This window comes from Octopus bimaculoides, chromosome 7 (assembly GCF_046866305.1).
Source record: "Octopus bimaculoides isolate indiv1 chromosome 7, ASM4686630v1, whole genome shotgun sequence".
Taxonomy (NCBI): Eukaryota; Metazoa; Mollusca; class Cephalopoda; order Octopoda; family Octopodidae; genus Octopus; species Octopus bimaculoides.
Window position 1 is genome coordinate 39,980,317 of NC_142934.1, and position 22,776 is coordinate 40,003,092.

At 36.8% G+C, this 22,776-nt stretch overlaps 1 protein-coding gene across 4 annotated transcripts in view; it reads left to right on the top strand.

Moving 5' to 3' along the window:
- The window catches only part of LOC106878060 (uncharacterized), a 26,733-nt gene that overhangs the window by 35 nt on the left and 3,922 nt on the right, over positions 1 to 22,776 (top strand). The window contains exons 1-3 of one of the 4 annotated variants that reach the window (XM_014927152.3): positions 1,014 to 1,255; positions 20,963 to 21,120; positions 21,251 to 21,518. In XM_014927152.3, the coding sequence (XP_014782638.1) occupies positions 21,279 to 21,518 (240 nt within the window). In that variant the 5' untranslated portion in view covers positions 1,014 to 1,255; positions 20,963 to 21,120; positions 21,251 to 21,278. Of the gene's footprint in view, positions 1,260 to 13,182; positions 13,329 to 20,962; positions 21,121 to 21,250; positions 21,519 to 22,776 lie in introns of those variants that run through there. The other 3 variants (XM_014927150.3, XM_014927151.3, XM_089355234.1) reach the window with 3 other exon arrangements.

The window sequence follows — 22,776 nt, forward strand, 5'->3', positions numbered from 1 at the left end:
GCAAGCAGTGTTATTTATCTCCAATTTTCTGTGCAAACATGTTTGGCTGTGGGGAAATAATACTCTGTTTACAAATAAGTGAGACAGGTCTTCTGATCATTGTAAATTTGCCTCAATAAATTCCACCCGACCCATAAAGATGTGGAAAATGTAGACGTTAAAATGACAGTGGTGTATACATACATATATGTGTGTGTGTTTCTGTGTACGTATACATATATGCTTTCTATGCATGCATATATTCATATATACATGCAAACATATAAATACATGCACAGACACACACACTCACATATATATATTTAACATACATGATTATATAGACAAAAAGCACGCATATATTTACATATATCTATATATAGACAGACCGATAGATAGAGCGAGCGAGAGAAAAAGAGAAAGTGAGAGAGAGATAGAGAGAGACAATAAACAAACCCACAAGTACGCATATATCGCATATATAGCCACGTAGATTGGACTATATACGTCCTTACGTGTACTGTGTCTACTTCCACGTATTGATAGCCTATATACAGTTACATGTACATAATGCATAGGCCACTAGTCTCTGTACACCCTAACTGATATAAAATTAAACATACCATAGTGCGTTCGCCAAAAGAACTTCTTCAAACTTCACCCACATTGTTTGTTTTTCATAATCAAATCAACACTTGTGACCTCACGTAACGTCTTGTTTCTGCTTCTCAGCCCGGATGCGAACCCTGGTCCTAGTTGTCTCAATATGGGTTCATGTGTGTCTCTGTATCTGTATCTATATATATAAATTGTGTGTATGTACGTATACATATATATATATACGTGGAAGTAGGTGCCTGTATGTATGTATATATATATATATCGTGTGTCAGTAATTTATTCTACACTTACTACGCCCGAAGGCAAACCAAATAGAAATGCAGCTTCATCACGTTTTAAGTCTCGTCCAGACGTGAGTCAACCCTCCTACTTCACTAATGTAATTCTAAATATTTTAGATTATTATTTAATAAAAGTGGGAGCAGACCTTAATTTTTCTTTTAAAGTGATATTAGACCAGATCAGCCGATGATATTTTATGATATTTGCCAAAAGTATATCTATCCTGAGCGAAAAAAAAATAGATACATTTCAAGTCTCGTGTGAGCAGACGTGATATTGCAAATGTCAACAGTTTGACCAGGATACACGTGGTAGTGATAGAAGGCAACTGGATGCTCTCGATCCCTCTATCTCTTAGAAATTAATTACCTGCGTATGTGAGATATATATTTATTGAATCCTATTATTATGCATGATATATTTGTTATTGATGTTTACGAGAAGTATTCTTTATTAATATTTATTCATTGCTTTTCTTTTCAGCTGCTCTGATCAACGTTATACTCTCTCTCACTTTTACTCAGATACATACATATACATGTTATATAAGGCAGAAAACTTCGTTAAACTGAGCTCATTCATACAATTAGTAGCCGAAACCTTCTTCTGGGGGCGTATTGTCATTAATCGTTGCTTTATTCTCTGACTGTGACCTTTGTCAGGCTCTCACTTCCCGCTAACACTGATGATATTGATAACACTCAACAGCACTATAATCCCAAGAATTGCTTTTGCGAATTGTAAACTATTTCCAGGTTAGGAGTGGTCGAGCACACTACCATCAAAGACGTTTACGCCGTGACCTCAACAGCGTCTTCTTTTATAGACCAGTGTCCTTCCGAGGTCCATAAGATTTTATTGTTAAAGTTTATGTCGAATAAATTGGTTTCACTTCTACAATACACAAAATATTTTAACAATATTCTTAATACAATTCCTGGTAAATTTTGAACCTTTCACCCGCACGATTTTCAATAAGAGAAAAAAAATGAAAAACTCGGATATTTTGCGTGAAATCAAGTACCCTGACCTCCTCATATGTTGCAAACTCCTTATTTTTGTTCGGAAAAGGTGTGTGTGTGAGGGAAACCTGTCCTCCCCCCCCCCTCCCGAAATCATTGGTATTTTTTTTTTCTCCGTTGAATGAATTCCGGTGACCTCCTAATATGCTACAAAACCCTTTTTTGAATCCGGAGTAAAAGTATAATATTAACAAAATATCTTTTTCCTACCTCTTAAAAATCACTGGATATAATATATATAATAATCCCGAATAGATTTTCCTGGCTTGCCAGTCTTCAGTCAAACCATCCAACCCATGCCAGAATGGAAAGCAGACGTTAAACGATGATGGTGATAATGATGTATAATGATATATATAATTATGATAGATTGTTATCCATTCAATGTTTAGGTAAACTTCGTCACACACTCATTCACTTTCTCTCACGCCATTTCGGTGCCAATTTATTGGGGATTATTATATATATTATATCCAGTGATTTTAAGAGGTAGGAAAAAGATATTTCGCTATATACTTTTACTCCGTTTCACTCATACAGGCGAAAACTCTAACGTGTTTTTTTAAAGATGAATTTATCGGTTATCTCTCCACACTTCGTTACCACTAACTTCTATAGCCTCTGCATTTTCACTTATTCATTTCAAACTTCTTTGAATCTTCAATCTAATGTAATCCACACTCTCTCGGAAACGTATCTCTGCAAAATGTTATCTAAAATTATGGGTAAAGAAAGAAATAGCAAAAAAATATTTGAAAATGTGGATGGGGATGAAACTTCCGAGGGTTCCAACCCACCGCACCCCGTTTTCCGGAGACAAAAAAGGGTTCTGTAGCATATTAGGTGGTCATGGTACTTGATTCCATGCAAAAAGTTGTTTTTTTTTCTTAGTGAAAATCGTGCAGGTGAAAAGATCAAATTAGGGTGGGAGGGGCTAAATTTCTGAGGTTTCCACCTCACCACACCCCGTTTTCCGGACCCCAAAAAAGGGTTTTGTAGCATATTAGGAGGTCACCGGAATTCATTCAACAGAAAAAGAAAATTTTCCAATGATTCCAGGATATAGAGGTGGGGGGTCCTCTACCTTTTTTTTTTTCTGAACAAAAATAAAGAGTTTGCAGCATATTAGGAGGTCAGGGTACTTGATTCTAGGCAAAAAAAGTTTTTTTTTTTTTCTCCTTAGTGAAAATCATGTGGGTGAAAGAAGCAAATAATATCCAATTCCTAATAATATTCAGAGATATAAAAGTATGTTTTGAACATCGTATGGCTATGAGGGTCCGTCCATCTGACTAAAATAGGGATCAAAAGCACAAAATTGTTGAGAACCACTGATATTATAGACTTTTTTTTTTCTGTGCAGCCACCCTATTTCTTGTATCCATCTGCTTTGAATTGTAATGATTTGAGGGCAATTCATCTGTTGTTTACAGCAAGGCAAGCTCTTTCTTTTAGATATCTGTTTTATGTCTTAAGGTTCGTGGTTCACTACTTCAACAGCTCTTATATAGGATCCAGTGGCTAAAGACATCATTAGAAGGAACCACGCCCAGTTCCAGCTCCTACTCCTACCGTTTTTGATGTAGCAGGACAGAAGTGTCCTTAGCTCTGATGTTGAGTGCATTTTTCCTGTCTCCGTTTTTCTTTGGCCTTTTTTTATTTGGTTTCATTGACACTGTCAATGAATGTCAGCGGATGGATGACCATCCTGCCAAATTTCCCTTTAAATACTTGCTGGTAGGCTCCAGCAGCCAGCATTAGCTAACTGTCACATGACACTATCTAAGCTTCAACTGACCAATAGAGGGGAAGGATGCGTAGTTTTGGCATGTGCCCTCTCTAAATCTACCTTCCAACAGCATCATGTTTGTTTCAGTTCCAGCAGCCAGAGCCAACTATTTGCCTGATGGTACAAGCCTTGGAACCATCGGGGAGAAGGGCATGCAATGAATGAGATCGCTCCTTTGGGCTCACCTGCCAAGCAGCAACATTGCTTAAGTGCCAACCAGCCTCACCTAGTGATGCTATTTCCCAGTCAGCACATTATGACTTTTGAGCCATTTCAGGTCTTCTTGTTTTAGCCATATATAGAATCTGGATTTATCAACTGCCTCCTGTATCCTCATTATTTTTCTCAGCTCTGAGCTCGAAAATGCAAACCTTTTAAATAACATTGCCATTTTCCTTTCAATGAAGCCTCTAACCCCCACTGTCAGCTGGTAATACTAGACAGTCCACCCCTGTTCCCCCACACTCTTCGATTAATCTCTCATACTTCTCCTTCTTCCATTGCTTTGCATTTGTGATGTTCTCTTCCCATGGCACTGTCAGCTGTAGCAAAATTCCAATTTTTCATTCTGTGATCCATATGATTAAGTTTAGTCTTTTGAGTGGAAATATTAAGTCTTTCCAAATTCGTGGCCAGCTCTCAGTATCCCTTCCATCTTTCGTGTCTCATATACTTTTTTTGAAGGCCTGGTCTTATGTCCTTTTCCCTCCTTCTGGAAGTTTCCACGCTTTTCCACTTTTGGATACTCTCCCTTATTATAACCCTCGATCTTCTCCTTGAGTGATGTACTTTATGACACTGAGGACTTGACTGTGATGCCATGTATATCTGTCTAGTGCTAGCCTGCAGTTTGACAGAAGATGTCTCCCGGTTGCTTTCTCTCCACATTTACATTCATCAGTCATTTGTATGTTCTACCAGACTAAATTGGCTGGTGAAGGCAAAACATCAAATGTAGACTTGATCAGGAAGGATGTTCTTGCTTATTCCCAAGCCTAAAGATCTTTCCATGAGATTCTGTGACTGACCACGTATTCCTCTCATCTCAGGTACTGTCCCTGTTGCACTACATGTACATTTCACCTATTTATTTCTAATTATATATATATATATATACATACACAGGGGTTGCACAAAATAATGGAAACACCTTAAAATTTCAAACAAATTTATTTTGATATGGGATACGACCGCCTTCGCCAGTAATTACAGGTTAAATTCTACGAGGTATGGACTCGTACAGTTTGAATTATTTCCAAAGGAATTTTTTACCAATCTTCAGCTAAAAGTTCTTGTAGTGATGATGGAGGATATCAACTCCTTACTTGTTTTTCTAAAACGCACCATAAATGTTCAATAATATTGAGATTTGGGGACTGTGGTGGCCAGATAAAATGTTCACTAGAATGTTCCTTGTGCCATTCAGTAACATCTTTAGCTGTGTGAATTGGTGCATTATCAACCTGAAAGATTTTATTTCCCTCCAGACTCAGTTCTGCACCCATAGGATGAATTTGATCAGATAAAATGCTTAAATAGTCTTGACTGTTCATTCTGCCATGAAGGGAAATCATTGGGCTGGCAGATTTCCAAGATATAGCCCTCCCCCCCTCCCCCCCAGACTAGACTGTTGAACGGCAGCATAGTCAAGATGGTATGTTTTCTTCTCTTACTCTTTTTTGCACACATCTACAAAATGACTTTCTAAAATGAAATTCCATTATGCAGCTGAGGAGTACATTTTCATTGTACATTCTATGCAGTGTTCTCACTACATTAATAAATGGAGCTTGTACGAAACGTACGTACTGCTATAACCTATTGAATTTTTGTTGCTTTTCTTCAAATTTTATTCACCAAATCTCTTGATTTTGTTTTTGGTGTTTACCCTACCAAATTCTGGTGCCTCAAACATTTTAAGTACCACATTTAATCTTTTGATTAAATCTATATTATTATTATTATTATATATATATATATATATATATATATATATATATATATATATATATATATGTACATACATACTCACACACACACACGTACATGCTATAAATTTATTATATTAAATAATAATTTCTTAGCATTTCATTGTCATTAAATACCAATAAGGACTAGAAAAGTCATAAAGTCAATTGCATTGATCTGGTCTCTCTATAAACAGACAATCTACCAGATGACGAAATATGATTGCATGAAGAACGATTTCTATGATGATAGAATGAAGGCTTAAAAAATAAGTTCTGGAGTCAATTTGTTCAAGTAAAACCATTCAAAGCAGTGCCCCAGCATGGTCACTGTCAAATGATTGAAACAAATGAAAGACAAAAGTCTCCTGGTGAGCTGAAATAATTTTTAATTGATATTATAACTGTAATGATGAGAAAAGTAATTAGTCCTAATAGAAAGAGGTAAGGGAGAGAACTGAAATTTCGGTTGTAGGGGAAGAGTGAGTCTAATCTTTGGTAGCTGTGATGACAACTGTGGATATGTTTCTGTCTTATTAGAACTCCTCAGGGAAGCATGATACATCCAAAGCTCACATGACCTCACATTGACCAATAGATATTGCATTTTGGTGTGATAATAATTCACTATAAAATACCTGTTGCAAATTTTGGCACAAGGTCAGCAATTTTAATAGAGGGATATAGTCAAATATGTCGGCCCCTGAGCTTGACAGGTATTTATTTTTCCCGTCCCCAAAAGGATGAAAGGCAGAGTTGATTTCAGGAACTCAGAACATAAAGAGCCAGAAGAAATACTGCTAGGCATTTTGTCCAGCTCAACAATTCTCTCAACTCACTGCCTTGAGTAAATTTAAATAACAATACTGGAACACTTCTCAAGGTTCTTTCATCATGAAGAATATACATTTAAGTCAAGCCACCATGATTGATGTGGTGAAACTGCCAGGAAAGAAACAAAGCCCCTGGCTGACTAGAATCAATATTGTATCTTTTATTTGTTTCAGTCATTAGACTTGTGGTGATGCCAGGGCACTGCTTTGAAGGGTTTAGTGGAACATATTTCTTAAGTCTGGTATTCTATCAGTCTCTTATTGGCAAACTGCTAAGTTACAGTGGCATAAACTCACACCAATTGTCAAGTGGTAGTGCAGGACAAAAACACACACACATATGTATGTGTATACACACGCACACACATATGACAGCTCCTTTCAGTTTCCATCTATCAAATCCGCTCACGTTGTACTTGTATCTTTGATGATCAACACTTAAGGGAATTAGTTATGAATATACTACATTAGTGAATATCTGTCAATAAGGTATCTGAGAATGGAAAACAAAGAAAGGTGCAATCTAATTAATAGATTGGTCCCATCATATGAAATAAACAGTTTTTAACAGTTTCAACTAAATGCTAATCCAGTAACTTTCAACTTTATCTGGCATCTCACGTGAGGCTGTTGTGGTGCAGGTCGGCTATGACCCAACTGACATTTGGCTTGAAAGTGTTGTTCTTATCATTGTTCCATATCTCTTCAAACAGTTTTTTTTGTATTACATTTTCTGTGGTCTTAGCAAGGTGTGATTATTCAGATGTTTTAGAAAATTGGTAAAAAGGATGATTCCATACCAAATACCTAACAGTATTTCCTACTAACCCTCTACACACTGAGGTGCAGTTTTAAGGGTATGTGAAGGAAAAGCTAGATAAAGTTGTTTGACTAAATAGTTAACAAATGTACTGAATTCAAATCTCTCTGAAATCAACTTAATGTTTCCTTCTCCTGTGGTTGATAAAATATGTACCTATCAAATACTGGGGTTGATGTAACCACTTAGCTTCTTTCACATTACTCCTGCATTATCTCATAGCTTAGAGATTTCAATGATGCGATTGTATGACATTTAACGGTATGTGTGAGAGGCCATATGTGACCTGTTTGAACATAAAACAGGTATAATATTTGGGCTAGATATGGCTGGTTTAAATGTGAAAAGGTTAATCAACTACACACCACCCTAAAATTTCTGACCCTCTGCCAATGTTAGATATTGGAACTCAAGAAAAAAATTATGCAGTATTTAATTCAGTGCCTAAAGCATGTTTGGAGTCAACTTTGCCTTTAATTTTTCAGTAGACTTTAAATAGATAGGTACTACTAGAGTCATTTTCATTGACTTTAGATTTCTAAATAGATAGATACCAGTTTAATCATGTTTATCATCTATACCCCCTCCACCAACAAAGTGTGACCGTCTACCTATGTTAAAAATTATGATTGTCTTATAAGTTCACATATTCATATACTCTGTGTGTTATGGGAACTGATGTGGATGCTGATACTTTGACTAAAGTTCATTGGACTGAAACCATATATTCATTTAGTACAGCACTGAGCAGATATTTCTATTTAAAGATTTTTAGATTGAAATACGCATACTGTTATCAGTACTCACATCTCCCCACATTATACAAATTCCAAAACATTTCAGAGCTTTAGTACATTAGTTTTGCAACCACAAACCAGCACTAGTTCCTCACACTCTAGTATTTAAGTATTGCTTGCATTCTTGTTTCTGTTTGTACCAGGTTTTTAACAATATCCTTCTCATTTTCATCTAGTTCTTTATTTAACAGCTGTTAGTCCACACAACTACCTAATCCAAACAAGTCTGCATATCTGCTAAGTCTACATGGGTATTTAGTGCACACAATGGTTTAGCTCATATACCTGTCTAATCCATGCAGCTATTAAGTCCGCAGAACTGTCAATTCTGTCCATATGTCAGGTTCATCACACTTATTAAGTTCATACATTTGTTGAGTTCACACAGCTGTCAAATTCACTAAGCTTTTTTTCTTCACAGCATTTTTGTGAAATACATGCAACTCTCTAGTCCACACAGATGTCCATGTTTACACTCCTGACATAGTCCACACAGCCATCAAGCCTACACAGCTATCTAGTTCAAAGCAGTCTACACACTTGTCTGCTCCACAAGGTTCTCTCATCTACACTGCTGTCCTGCTCACATTGCACTTAAGTCCACACATCTGTCAAGGTAGACAGGTGATGAGGTTCACTCATCTGTCTCGCTTGTGCAGCTGTGTAGTCCACACTGCTGTCAGTGCCACGTAGCTGTTTACTCCATGCTTCTGTTAATTCTCCGCATGTCAAATCCAATACTGTGTCATCCACACTGCTATTTAGACAATTTCATCCACACAGCTGTTTACTCCATACAGCCTTGTAGTCAACCCTGCTGCCCAATCCATACCGATGTCTAGTTCACTCTTATAGCAAAATTACTCATCTGCCAAATCTACACAACTGTTGCATTTTCTCATTCCTCTGTAATCCATACAGCTATCTATTCCAATGAGTGTTAAGTCCACATAGTGTTTCATCCACATTGATGTTTTGTCCTCATGGCTGTTTAAGTATGAACAGCTGTTGAGTCCACACAGCTACCAAGTCTACACACCTGTTCAATTTAATTATCTCTGTATTCCACACTAATGTATATTCTACACAGCTGTCTTGTGCACATTGTTGCCTAGTTCACATTCTGATTAAAGTCTGTTAGTCTTATCAATTAAATACAATGACCTCATAGATTATTTTATGTTTTGTGCTCCTTGTACTAGAATTGCCAAGATTTTAATAACTAAATATAACTTCTTGTTAATAAATACCCAGGCAATTCTTGAATGGCACATCTAGCCACATTTTTATTGGCTGCTAGATGAAGAAGGGTGGTGCAGTCTTAAAAACAAAGAGTGAAGGTAGAGTGGGTACACACCCAAACCATTAAAACATCTATTTCCTTCATGAAATGAATGTCAATATTAATTTGAAATAACTTTAAAGTATATATTTGCGTCAATTCTATATTTATAGATATATTTATCTAATTATCAACATCTAATTATCTAATTATCTAATTATCAACATCTTTACTAACACAGCTGATAATATTGACACAAGTCAATCAACCCTTAATTATCTATACTGTCATTGCACTCTTACAGTACAGTGTTTATCATAGATTATATTTCATAAATAAATAATAATAATTCTTTCTACCTGTAGGCATAAAGTCTGAAATTTTGTAGGGGAGAGGACTAATCAATTACATCAACCCCGCTATGCTGAACTGGCACATGTTTCATTGACCCCAAAAGGATGAAAGGCAAAAATCAGCCTCAGCGGAATTTATACACAGAGCATAAAGATGGGTGAAATGTGCTAATGATTTTGCCGTCTCAGTAACACTGTTTTCTTTATTAACCACTAAGGGTTCACAAAAATATTGGAGCAATGCATTGTAAGGCTACATAAAGGAGTGTGTGAAAAAGATTGAAAAATCAACAATAAAATAGATTCCAACAATGAATAATTTCCCAAAAGAGAGAGCTTTCCTAGGGCTGCTTATGGAAACTGCACAAACCCCAGTTGCCTTCACCACTAGACCAAATGCCCTCTCCTCATTCTCTTCCTTCTAACTACAGGTACCTGCTTAGAATAGACCCATTCACTCAGCCCATTCTTACCACAGTCAGTTACTTTTCAAAACATTGTTGGAAGGCAGCACTGCCCTCCCCCACTTTCTTTTTCAAGTGAAACTTGAAAAAGTTGATGAAGGATTGGCCAAAGTGGTCAGTATCTGTCTTCAGCTCTTTCAATACGGTGCTCCATACAGCCTCTTTGCTCAGGCTACTAGACACATAAACACTGCCTGCCCTTCCCAGCCAAAGGAAAGTGGTGGACCAATCTTCACAATGGACTCAACCAATGGCTGGAACTGCTCTACAGGTGACAGCAGGTGTTTGACATACACCCGCAAGTCAGTAATGTTTGGACATTGGATGAGAGCATACACAACAGTTTCGTCACTCTGCACGCAAACCTAGCTGATGGCACTTCCATGCTTGTAGAGTTTGTCCCAAACTGGCAATGCTCCCCTGTAGCATGCAGAAGCTTTGACACTTTGCACACATCTCAGTCAGGCTTGACTGATGGCTCATCTATGCCTGTAGAGTTTTTCTCAAACCATTAATTCCATCCAGTAGCACTGCCAGGCCAAGGATTTCTGGAAATTATCTATGGGCTCTAGTGCAAAAGTCCTCCAGCATAGATCACCAGTTGATTCTAATTGATGTCCAGATTCTCCCCAAGAATGTTGTGCTTGCCCACCACTTAACCCCAATAGAACATCAAAGTAGAACTTTCAATGACCACGTTGCCCAACTGGCAGAGGAGCATAAGTACTCTAGGTGCTAAGTGCCCTGCTTCAATCTATGCTTGAGCCAAGGCTGCAGCTCAGGTAAAGAGATGAGCTGCAGAAAAGTGAGCCTGACAGGTAGCAACCATACCTGCTCACTGTCAAGGAAACGCAGGAGATGTCATGGCCTCAGTGCATATCTGGACATCATCAGCTATGGTATGCCCATTCCTGTACTCAGTGGGTGTTGAAACAAATGTTTCTCTTCCATAGCAGAAGAGTAGGTGCTCCAGTTTGGTCAGATATGAACTGGGACAAAGCATAACAGTTAGTGGGCAATATGCAATGGAGGTAATGCATGCATTTGCCTGACCTTTCAAGGGTAGCTTTCTCTCAGCCCATTTCTAGATGGGATTTGCCACCCTGCTCATCACCTTTTCTCAGTTCTTCTCCACCTGGAGTTATGGGCCAAACCAGGCACCAAGCAATTTAACTAATCCATCTGTCCAGTGTCCCATGACATTATTGGATAGCATGGACCTGCCTCTCCAGGCTCACTGACCCACTGACTTTTCTTGGCTAATTTTTGCTCCTGTCATTGCTCATATTGTTTTAGAGTAGTACTGATCATGTCTATGTGCTTGATGTTTGACACTATGATAGTAGCATAGTTCATTTATGCCAACATGATTCTCCCATATCATAGTTTGTGCAGAATCCTCCTCAACTTCTCTAGTTTCCTCTGTAGTGACTCTAGAATTAGTACATACAGAAGAGACAAAAGGGGATAACGTTTACAGACTGAGTGCATAACACTGAATGGCTCTGATAGGTAACCATTCACCTGAACTATCAAGCAGATGTTCCTGTACATTGTGGCAATCCAACTACAGAAGATGGAGCCAAAACTATCCACTGTGAGATTGGTCATCAAATATTGGTGGTCAACCATATCAAAGGTTCTTTATCCACGCTCTCTATGATGTATTGCATGAGATGGAGGTTGTTGCGAGTAGATCTACTAAGGATGGCACATGTTTGCACATCACCAATCAGTCCCTCAATGAGAAGCACCAACACTTTGGCCAAAATTTTGAAATCTGTGTCTAGCACAGTTATGGGCCTAAAATTTTCTGCTTGATCCCCCTTGTTTGGGTCCTTTCTTAACAATGCCTCCTCTACTCAACTCACAGAACTAGGAATTCTCCCATTCTGCTGCCAGTTGTAGTAGACATCTGCTAAGAGGTCTCCAAACAAGTCTGGCATATACAAGTAAAATTTGTAGAGCAGACCATCCAAACCAGGCAGTTTGCTACAGTTCACATCCAGGACCACAAAGTCATCTTCTGGGTCCAAGATCGTCCTTATCTTGAGGTTTAGATATTTTTAGAACAGTGCTGCCATTCCACCCCACCATTCCCAGTTGACATGGAGATGAGTTAATCTCCGGCCACTTGCATTTATACTGTCTATTCTTAGCATGGCCATGTTAGACAAGGGAGAAGGAGAGTGAAAAGAAACGTTTGCCCAATTTCTGTGAGAAAACAGGTGTTTTGTTCTTTGTGCTGGGTGTGGGTATTTTCATGACCAGTTCTTTATATAGCTTTTTGTTTGTTGAATCTAAATTCTTCTACTTGGTTAGGGTAATTTTGTTTTAAAATGGTGTATGTCTGTTGCAAAATTTAGATGTTTTTTATGTGGTAAAATGTTATTGGTTAATGTGATATACTCGTTGCGTGTGATGTTAGTATTTTCATGTAGTTAGTAATGTCTTCTTTTTGTTCATGATTGGGGAAGCGTCCTTATTGTTTGTGCTTGTTTTAATGGTACATGTGATAGTGGTGGTGATGGTTGTGATGAGGATGATAGTGTTGGTGCATCATTGCTTGAAGTCACCTCCCCTATTTGTTCGTATCTCTCAGTCTTTCGAATTGGCATATTTTTGTTTTTTTTTTCATTTCATTGCCTTTGTTACTGTTTGCCATTTGGTGTCCTCCCCTTCACCTTTATTACATGACATGTCTGTATGGTGTGAGTTAGGGAAAGGTATGTCGTGGAGAGGTTTGTGGTGTTGTTTTGTTGATATTGTTATTATTGATTTGAGGTTTCTGTTATTGTTTTTGTTTCTGTTGTCTGTGATGTGGTAGTTGATGTTGGTGTATTTTCTGTTGTTTTAGTTACTTCCACTTTTGTTGTTACTGCTTTAGATGCGGCTGCTGTTACTACTGTTTTGTGGCTGTTAATTTTACTTTTGCTGCTCTTGTGTCTGCCTGCCTCTGTTGGGGCTGTTGCTGCTGTCTTTGCTGTTATTGTTGTTGATGATGCGGTGGTGTTAGCAAAAGAGGTGGTCTCTTTCTTCTTTCCTTTGCTGTGGGCAAAAAGCCTTGGAAAAGTTTTTATTGCCACACAAGTGACACTTTGCACTTCTGGACTTGACAGGTATGTGTAGTTTTGTGCCATCTTGTAGATTAATCTGGTCTGGTACCATTTCCATGCTCGTATTGTCCTTCTGTATGAGCATTTCCATGCTTTGGCCTGACCAATTCTGTTTCTGTAGCCCCTGTAATTGCAAAATACTGGTCTTCTTTTCTAAACCCCTACAGCCATGTTAAATTGGTATGAGGACCAGTTCATGACACATTAAGGTGGTTGTGGAATGCTTTCTGGCCCCATCTTCTGTAGCAAATCCACTTCCACAATTCCAAATCTGATTCCTTGGCTATGTATGTTTTGTCCTCCAGATTAGTCTCAGGCATTTTTCAATCTGCTGGTGTGTTGTCTGTTCTAGTCACTATAGTAATATATACATTTTAGCTCTTTTAAGTGAATAAAAATGTCCTCATTCATTTGACATATCACATCAGTGAAATCGCTAAATCTAGATTTGCAAGTTTTATTTATTTATTTTTTTTTTATTAGCATTACTGGTGTTGTTGGTGGTGGAGGGTGAACTTGCTGATGTGTTGAATGGAGAACTATTTTTTGTCCTGTGATCTCATTTTTGTTGTTTTCATTTTCATTGTTGCTGCTGTGTTTTCATTTGCCTTGTTACTATTTTGGATAGTTTTGTTATGATGCAAAGTGTGGTGGTGGTGGTGGTAATGTTTTGTTTTCACATTCTTTTGTGTTGTTCCCATTATTATATGTACATTGTTAACTCTCCTTGTAAGTAGTGGAAAGAAGATATTTTCATTGGGGCCATCACCTTCCTTGGTTTGAGAAGCCATGTTGTGTTTTCTTTCTTTAAAAGATATGAAATCTACAATTATAAATTTTAAAATTTGTCCTTAAAGGGTGAATTGTTCACAAACCAACTTGCTGGCTTATTTAGTAAACAGTCCAACAAAAATGCAAATACCAAACTGAAACAACAAAACTTATGAACTGTGAACAAGCATCCTCTCCTTCCAAAGACAAATAATAATGATAATAATAATAATAATAATAATAATAATAATAATAATAATGGACTCTCATCAAAGATGATGTATGAGTGTTTAGCTCTTGTCAAAGAACCTGCACAAATGAATTGATCAAATGTAGCACACTTCTTGTATCAAATTAACATTTCCTGAACAGGTGTACAGTGTACCATGCATCAGGTGTCGAGGTGATCACAGAACACTATGAGATGAAGTGTTTTGCTCAAGAACAAAACACACCACTCGGTTTAGGAATTGAAACCAAGATCTTATGATCATAAGTACAACATCCTAAACACTAGGTCATGTGTCCCCACTATAATAATAGTAATAATCCTTTCTACTGAAGGCACAAGTCGACCTCGGCAGAATTTGAACTCAGAACATAGTGACAGGCAAAATACAATTAAGCATTTCATCCAGCATGCTAATGATTCTGCCAGCTCACTGCCTTATATAATAATAATGATAATAATGATGATGATAATAACAATAATAATAATAATAGATACTGGTGTCATACAACTGGCTCATAAAAGCACCCATTACACTCTCAGAGTGGTTGGTGTTAGGAAGGGCATCCAGTTATAGAAACAATGCCAAATCAGACTGGAATCTGGTGCAGTTCCTCAGCTTACCAGCCCTGGTCAAACCATCCAACCCATGCCAGCATGGACAACAGATGTTAAATGATGATAGTGAATGAGTGGATGTGTGGTAAGTAGCTTGCTTACCAACCACATGGTTCCGGGTTCAGTCCCACTGCGTGGCACCTTGGGCAAGTGTCTTCTACTATAGCCTCAGGCCGACCAAAGCCTTGTGAGTGGATTTGGTAGACGGAAACTGAAAGAAGCCTGTCATATATATGTATATGTATATATATGTGTTTGTGTGTCTGTGTTTTTTCCCCCCAACATTGCTTGACAACCGATGCTGGTGTGTTTATGTCCCCGTAACTTGGCGGTTCGGCAGAGGAGACAGATAGAATAAGTACTAGGCTTACAAAGAGTAAGCCCTGGGGTCGATTTTCTCAACTAAAGGCGGTGCCCCAGCATGGCCACAGTCAAATGACTGAAACAAGTAAAAGAGTAAAAGAGTAATAGAAAGACATAAGAAGCTTTATTCTGTCATGAAGAAGAGCAAAAAATTTGCTAGTCAGTTCATGTATTATACCTAGGTTGAACAGCATGATGGAAGTGTAGCAACTGTTGTTGCAAAGAAGGTGAAGTCAGTGGTAAAGCAAAAAGCAATTGACTGATAGGTGGGAACAAAAACCTCTGTATGGCAAAAATGTGACCCATAGCAAACAAGCTGATGCAGACCAGAAGTACACCCATCGGTGGCTACAGAGCTTAGGGCTAAAAACAGAGAGTAAAGGCTTTGTCTTAGCAACTCAAGATCAGAACTTATTGATCCAAAACTACCAAGTCAATGTGATGAAAAATGGAGTAGACCCAAGTGCCAATACTGCAAAGATGAGATTAAAACAGTGGACCACCTAATCTCTGGTTGTAAGGTTTTTGCACCTGTAGAGTATAAATCAAGACATGACAGAGTTGGCCAATATTTACACTGGATAATATATCGGCATTATAAAATCAAAACTGCCAACAAACAGTACAAGCACTATCCTTAGGCTGTAACTGAGGGAGAAAATGTAATGCTTCTTTGGGACTTTCCAGTATATACAGACCAGACCATCATGGCAAATAAACCAAATATTGCTGTGAAAGACCAAACTAATAAAGTCTGTTTATTGATTGACTTGAGCATGCCTTGTGATCATAATATCTAAGCAAAAAAATTTGATAAGCTCAGAAAATATAAAGATTTGCTGATCAGAATCAAAAAGATGTGGCATCTCAAGATAGTTACAATGCGACTGATTGTAGGAGCGCTTAGAATGATCAAAAAAGGAACCGAAAATTATTTGAGCATGATCCCTGAAAGAAGTGCAACAGATTGTCTTAAATGGTATGTCACATGTATTGAGAAGAACATTGTCGCTGTGAATTTTCTTTCCTTTTTCCCTTTAATTTTCTTTGGTTTCTTATTTTTTCTTTTTCTTTTCCTCTGTCTTTCTTCCCCTTTTTCTCTATCACATGACATTGTAAATTAACAATCTGGTGTCTTTATTTTAATGGCCTACCAGTGTATACAGTGAGTTTCTTTGCCCTAGGTGTTCAGAAGACACTCAACAAGAGATGAAAGCAAAATTGAAAGAAGACGATAATGATAATATTAATAATAATAATAATGATGATGATTTCAAATTTTGGCACAAAGCCAGCAATTTGGGGAAGGGGTTAAGTCAATTGTACCATCATACCACCATGAAAAAACAGAAAGAGAAATTTTTCTGCATGATTTAAGGAGTATTTAGCTGTTATTTTTAGCACATCACACGACCACCTGAAACCCTCCTCATTTGCTTGCCATTCTGACATATTGATGTTTTTTAATATCTTTCTCTCCAATGCATTTAAAGGTACTTATTTTGTTGACTAAGAAAGGATGAAAGGCAAAGACAACCTTGGCAGGATTTGAACTCAGAACGTGAAGGTGGATGAAATGCCACTAAGCATTTCGCTTGGTGTGCTAACAATTCTACCAGCTCACCACCTTCATAATGATAATAATAACAATGGTTTCAAATTTTGGCACAAGGCCTACAGTTTCAGGGGGAGTGGTAAATTGATTACATCGACCCTGGTGATCAACTGGATTGCCCACTTGCAATTAAAGGCCCACACATATATTGCCTCTTGTAAACTTCGTTATTTTAGTGAGGCATTGAAAACTGGTTTTATTTTACAAAAGAGCAAATAAGAAATAAGTTCCAAAATTTTAATTTTGCATTTAGTTTTAATTATAAAATTACATCTCTCAACAGCTCAAAGCACTTTTTCAACTTTAGAATACTTACATTTATGTTTACATGTTTTTCATTAAATCAAATCTTTTTCTTTCTTTTCTCAGGATTTTTCATCATTTTGTTAAATACTTGAAATTACTATAGGAGAGTGGGTCAAATTGATAACTGGAACAAAATGAGTAATTAACAATTTCTTGTTATTTTCTCACCACTTGTTTGAAACCATTGCATTGCAAGTGTTGCATCATCTTTGGAAGTAAACATTGGTCACCATAGTTGTTGCAGTTGAGAGTGGCTGTGTGGTAAGTAGCTTGCTTACCAACCACATGGTTCTGGGTTCAGTCACTCTGTGTGGCACCTTGGGCAAGTGTCTTCTACTATAACCTCAGGCCGACCAAAGCCCTTGTAAGTGGATTTGATAAATGGAAACTGAAAGAAGCCATCACACACACACACACACACACATATATATATATATATATGTCTATGTGTGTTTGTGTGTCTATGTTCGTCCCCCCACCATTGCTTGACAACCGATGCTGGTGTGTTTATGCTCCCATAACTTAGCGGTTCAGCAAAACAGACCGATAGGATAAGTACTAGGCTTACAAAGAATAAGTCTTTGGGTCAATTTGTTCAACTAAAAGCAGTGCTCCAGTATGGCCACAGTCAAATGACTGAAACAAGTAAAAGAATAAAAGAATAGTCAAGTAACAGGTGCTTTTTTTTTTCAAGAAAGTTTTCTTCGACTTTAACTCATTTGTAATTGAGGTTGTTAATAAAATATCTAGAAAATTTTTGGTGTTCAACAATCAATATTCTTTTTTTCTCTTGGACTGCACATAAATTTTTTGCCCACGGTAATGTCTAATTTGATCATTTTCAATTTTCAAAAAATGTATAGGTCGGGGCAAAATGAGTAATGACTAATTTCAATAATTTTTTCTCTTTAATTGTATATGTTTCAGGAAGAGAGCCAGGTAGAATTCTGCTTCTAGCACCCCATATAGCCCTTCATAACTTTTTTATTTTTTGGAATTTTCATACCACTATGAAAAAACAAAAAGAGTAATTTTTCTGTGTGATTTAAGGGATATTTAGCTGTTATTTTTAGCACATCTCACGACCACTTGATACCCTCCTCATTTGTTTGTCACTCTGATGTATTGATGTTTTTTAATATCCTTCTCTCCATAAATATATTTAATGGTCTGTTGCTGGGATTTAAGCCAAAAATTTGGACTGAAATAATGTTCTGAATATGTTATAGTGTTTTTAATGCATTTAGAAGTCATTTGCTTGGCCTATGTAGTGAACATTTGTAAAAAATTTTTTTTTTCTCAAAGTCAAAAATACAGTAAATATTACTGCCCTACCACTCTTTACTGGAAACTGGAAAAGCAGACTTTCACAATAGCTATCCCATATATGTTGGAATTTCCCCATTTTTGTCAGAATTTTTTTTTTTTTTTGTTTTTTTTCATGTAATGCCAAGCGATGAAGGAAAGCTTTTTTAAACCCCAAATTTTTTTAATCCATTTCCTAATTTTCTGCCATTTTATCATATTCTATATTTTGAAACATTCATCACTCACATTAAAGAAAAAGAAAATCTTACCCCACTCTTCCCTCCTTTATTGTACTTTTCACAATGAAGGGAAAGTCAAACACTGCAAGTGGATGTGTGAAAAATGAAATTTGAATTTTGAAAAGTTTATTTATAAAGCAATATTTTCAGTCATTTATTTAAACTTTCTCTGCTAACATAGGCACAGGAGTGGCTGTGTGGTAAGTAGCTTTCTTACCAACCACATGGTTCCGGGTTCAGTCCCACTGCGTGGCACCTTGGGCAAGTGTCTTCTACTATAGTCTTGGGCCCACCAAAGCCTTGTGAGTGGATTTGGTAGACGGAAACTGAAAGAAGCCCGTCATGTGTATATATATATATATATATATATATATATATATATATATATATATATATGTATGTATGTGTGTTTGTCCCCCCACCATCGTTTGACAACCGATGCTGGTGTGTTTATGTCCCCGTAACTTAGCGGTTCGGCAAAAGAGACCGATAGAATAAGTACTAGGCTTCCAAAGAATAAGTCCTGGGGTTGATTTGCTCGACTAAAAGGCGGTGCTCCAGTATGGCCGCAGTCGAATGACTGAAACAAGTAAAAGAGTAACTAATCACATTCAATTGCTTGCAATAGATAGGTTTTGAGACTTAAATTTGCTAATTTTCCACTGAACTTGAAGTGCCCTGGACCTCCCATTGTTTAAATCCAATCCTACTGGCATGCTAATAATTCTGCCAGCTCACCTCCTTAATAATAGTAGTAATTATGGTTTCAAATTTTGGCACAAGGCCAGCAAGTTCGAGGGAAGGGATAAGTCAATTACATCAGCTCCAATGTTCAACTGGTACTTATTTTATCAACCCCGAAAGGATGAAAGGCAACGTCGACCTTGGTGGAATTTGGACTCAGAACATAAAGATGGACGAAATGCTGCTAAGCATTTTGCTCAGTGTGCTGACGATTCTGCCAGCTTGCTGCCTTAATAATAATAAGAATAACAATAACAATTGCAATAACAACATTTCTGGCAATAGGCATGTGCCAGAAATTTGGAGGGTAAGTCAATTAAATTACCATTAGTACTTGCCTGGTGTATTATTTTATCAACATCAAAGGATAAACATTGTAAATGATTTATAGCTGTTGGGAAAGGAAGCATTGTCTATCTCTAAAGAAAAAGACCAGTCAGTAGTGAGAGAGTTCCTCTATGATGGTGGGGCCCGACATTTATAATGATTACAAGGGTTCTAGTTGCATGCTGTTCATGTTTAGGGATGGAGTTCGATATTATTTTCTTAAAACAGCTTCATTGTGTGTTTGTACTGTTGAAGAAGACAAAATTGGTATGATCCCATTGAAAGATATTTTCAATATCTCTGTTCATGGAGTTATTGCAGATTTGGTGTGAGGTATTTAGGCTGTGTATGGATGATGTTTGGTTATGGAAGGTTAGAGACAAAATAAATACTTCATCATAGTGTGTTAGATAAACCCTTCAGTGCTGATCTAACACCACATTTAGAGCCACACCCCATTCTGCTAAACATTTTATCTGTATGGACAGTATAGTTAATTCTACATCTCTAAAAGAAATTGGGTGAGATCTAAGAATGATTTAAAATTCTATCCAGTGGTAGGATTATCTCTTAACCCTTTAACATTCAGTTTATTCTGTCAAATATAATGTTTATTTGTTCATATTATTTTGAATTAATCGTGTATTATCTCATAGCTATGAGGTTTTGATTATGTAATTGTTTATTTTAAGATTGACATTGTAGGGTAGGTGTGAGAGGCTTGATCTATTTGGTTTGAACATACAACAGATAGAATATTTTGGCCAGATGTGGATGGTTTAAATGCTAACAGGTTAATCTATTTAATGCCACCAAACCATTGCCCTTTACCATTAATCTGAGCTTTAGAGCTTTTTTTAAAATTTTTTAGACACTTGATTTTTGAGTTTCATTATCTATTTGTCCTTACTTTAGAAGGAAAGAATTAGCAGCAATATCAGCAAGACCAATATTGTTTTTTTCTTTAGTAGAAATTATTCACTTGCTGTGTTTTGGATGCTTATGCATTGAAACTTCTGGTCTGAGCACTGAAGACAGACTTGTTAGTGTTGTTGTTGCTATTGTCATTGTTACTTTTATTGTTGTATGTGCATATTTCACTTTATTATTGTTGTAGCAAATGAGACTTCAGGACCAATTTTGAGACAATGAAAGAACTTCCACTTGGTTATACAGTTTGCTACAAATAACCACCAAATTTCCCTTAAATCACACCCTAGTATCTTCAAAAAAAGATATATTGCATAATGTGGTCCTAGATATCCCTAAAACGAGGTAATAACAACAGTATCAAATTATTTTCAGTATTGTTTTATTATTCTTAATTTGTAAAAAAATTATTAATAAAAATTGTCATTGAGTTTCAGTAAAACACTCAATATTCTCTTTTCTCTTTTTTTTAAAGGGTTTCACTTCATCTTTAATTCTTAACAATGGGGAATTTTTTCACGAAAGCACCAATTGCGAGTAGCCCGGAGTTTGCTAAGTTTGTTGAAAAAACTATTCATGAAAACTGTGTTGTGGTTTTCTCCAAGACCTACTGCCCCCATTGTAACACTGTGAAAACAATATTTGATAATCTTAGAGTAAATTACAAAACTATTGAATTGAACAGACGAGAAGATGGTGAGCAAATCATGTCTGTACTGCAAGAAATTTCCCAAAAGAGAACGGTAAATTCATGAGATTTTTATTATTCATTTCTTTTTCCATACACATCTACATAAAAAGATGTTTCCTTATAATTATCTATATATCTTTGCCCACTAATCCTGGGAATTTCATGGGGCACCTGCTCCATGAATTTAGCTTGCAATCCTAGCAGGCCAAACAACCAAAGCGAGGCTGCATCATTTGTAGGTGACGTAATTAGTGTTGTGAGAGGCTGGAGTAACATCATAACTGATAACACATATACACTATATGTGTGGGGAGAGGGTAATTTCTGATACTAGGGTTTCTGTCTCTGTATGAAATCTGTGTAAAAAGTATGATGCTCCATAAAATGAATTATGGCTATTGTATATTTATATATTCACTGTGGAGGATGGAAAGGTGATTTGTTGCATTGGATGTGTAATACAAATATCTATGGAATTATGTCACTAATTAGTTGAAAGTAACTGGATATTTATTGATGAATGTAGGCAAGATTATTGGACTGGTCAAAACAAGTGTGCTGTTCTGGAGAGTACCTATAGACATTGAGAGGTTAGCTCTCGGTATGCTGGTTTACACAGGTCTCGTGAATTGACATTAAACTAGTGATTTAATGAATGGTAAGGTTGGCTTTGGTTCATTATAAAACAACACATCCATACAAGGGTGAATGGGGCACCACTTGAAGAGTTTGTCTTTGTTATGTATGTAGGGCAAGTCAACTTTGCAGAGGCTAGATTTATATACACCAACTTGTTGGTAATTCCTTACTTGATACACAAGCTCTACTAATCTCCCTCAAGAGGGCAACACACTGTGTAGGGTTTTAAGTAAATGACCAAATAACAGAAAACATGTACCTGTATCATTTAAAAACTGACATATTTGCTAATTAAAACCTTAATCAATAATACAAATTGCCTGGATTTAAATACCAAGGTTGATAAGGAATGTGCTCAGAAAAGAATTTCTTCTCCGTGAAGGTAATGGGATCATCTGAGTTAAGACGATGCTGTAAAATTAGTATTGTGCACTTGTTGAGCCTGTTCCCTTATGCAGCACAGCGATATGGACACTTCTATAAAGCTTCAAAAGGTTTATACAATGATTACATTTGCCTTTTATGTAATATACAAAATCTGGATGGAATTCTGGTTTAAGTACCTCAAATAACTTGTTTATTTTGGGAGAATTTTCAGAAAAGTTTTGTGAATCTGTGTTCTACACACAGGAATTCATATGATTATGCAAGAAAAATACTTTTTTGTGTGA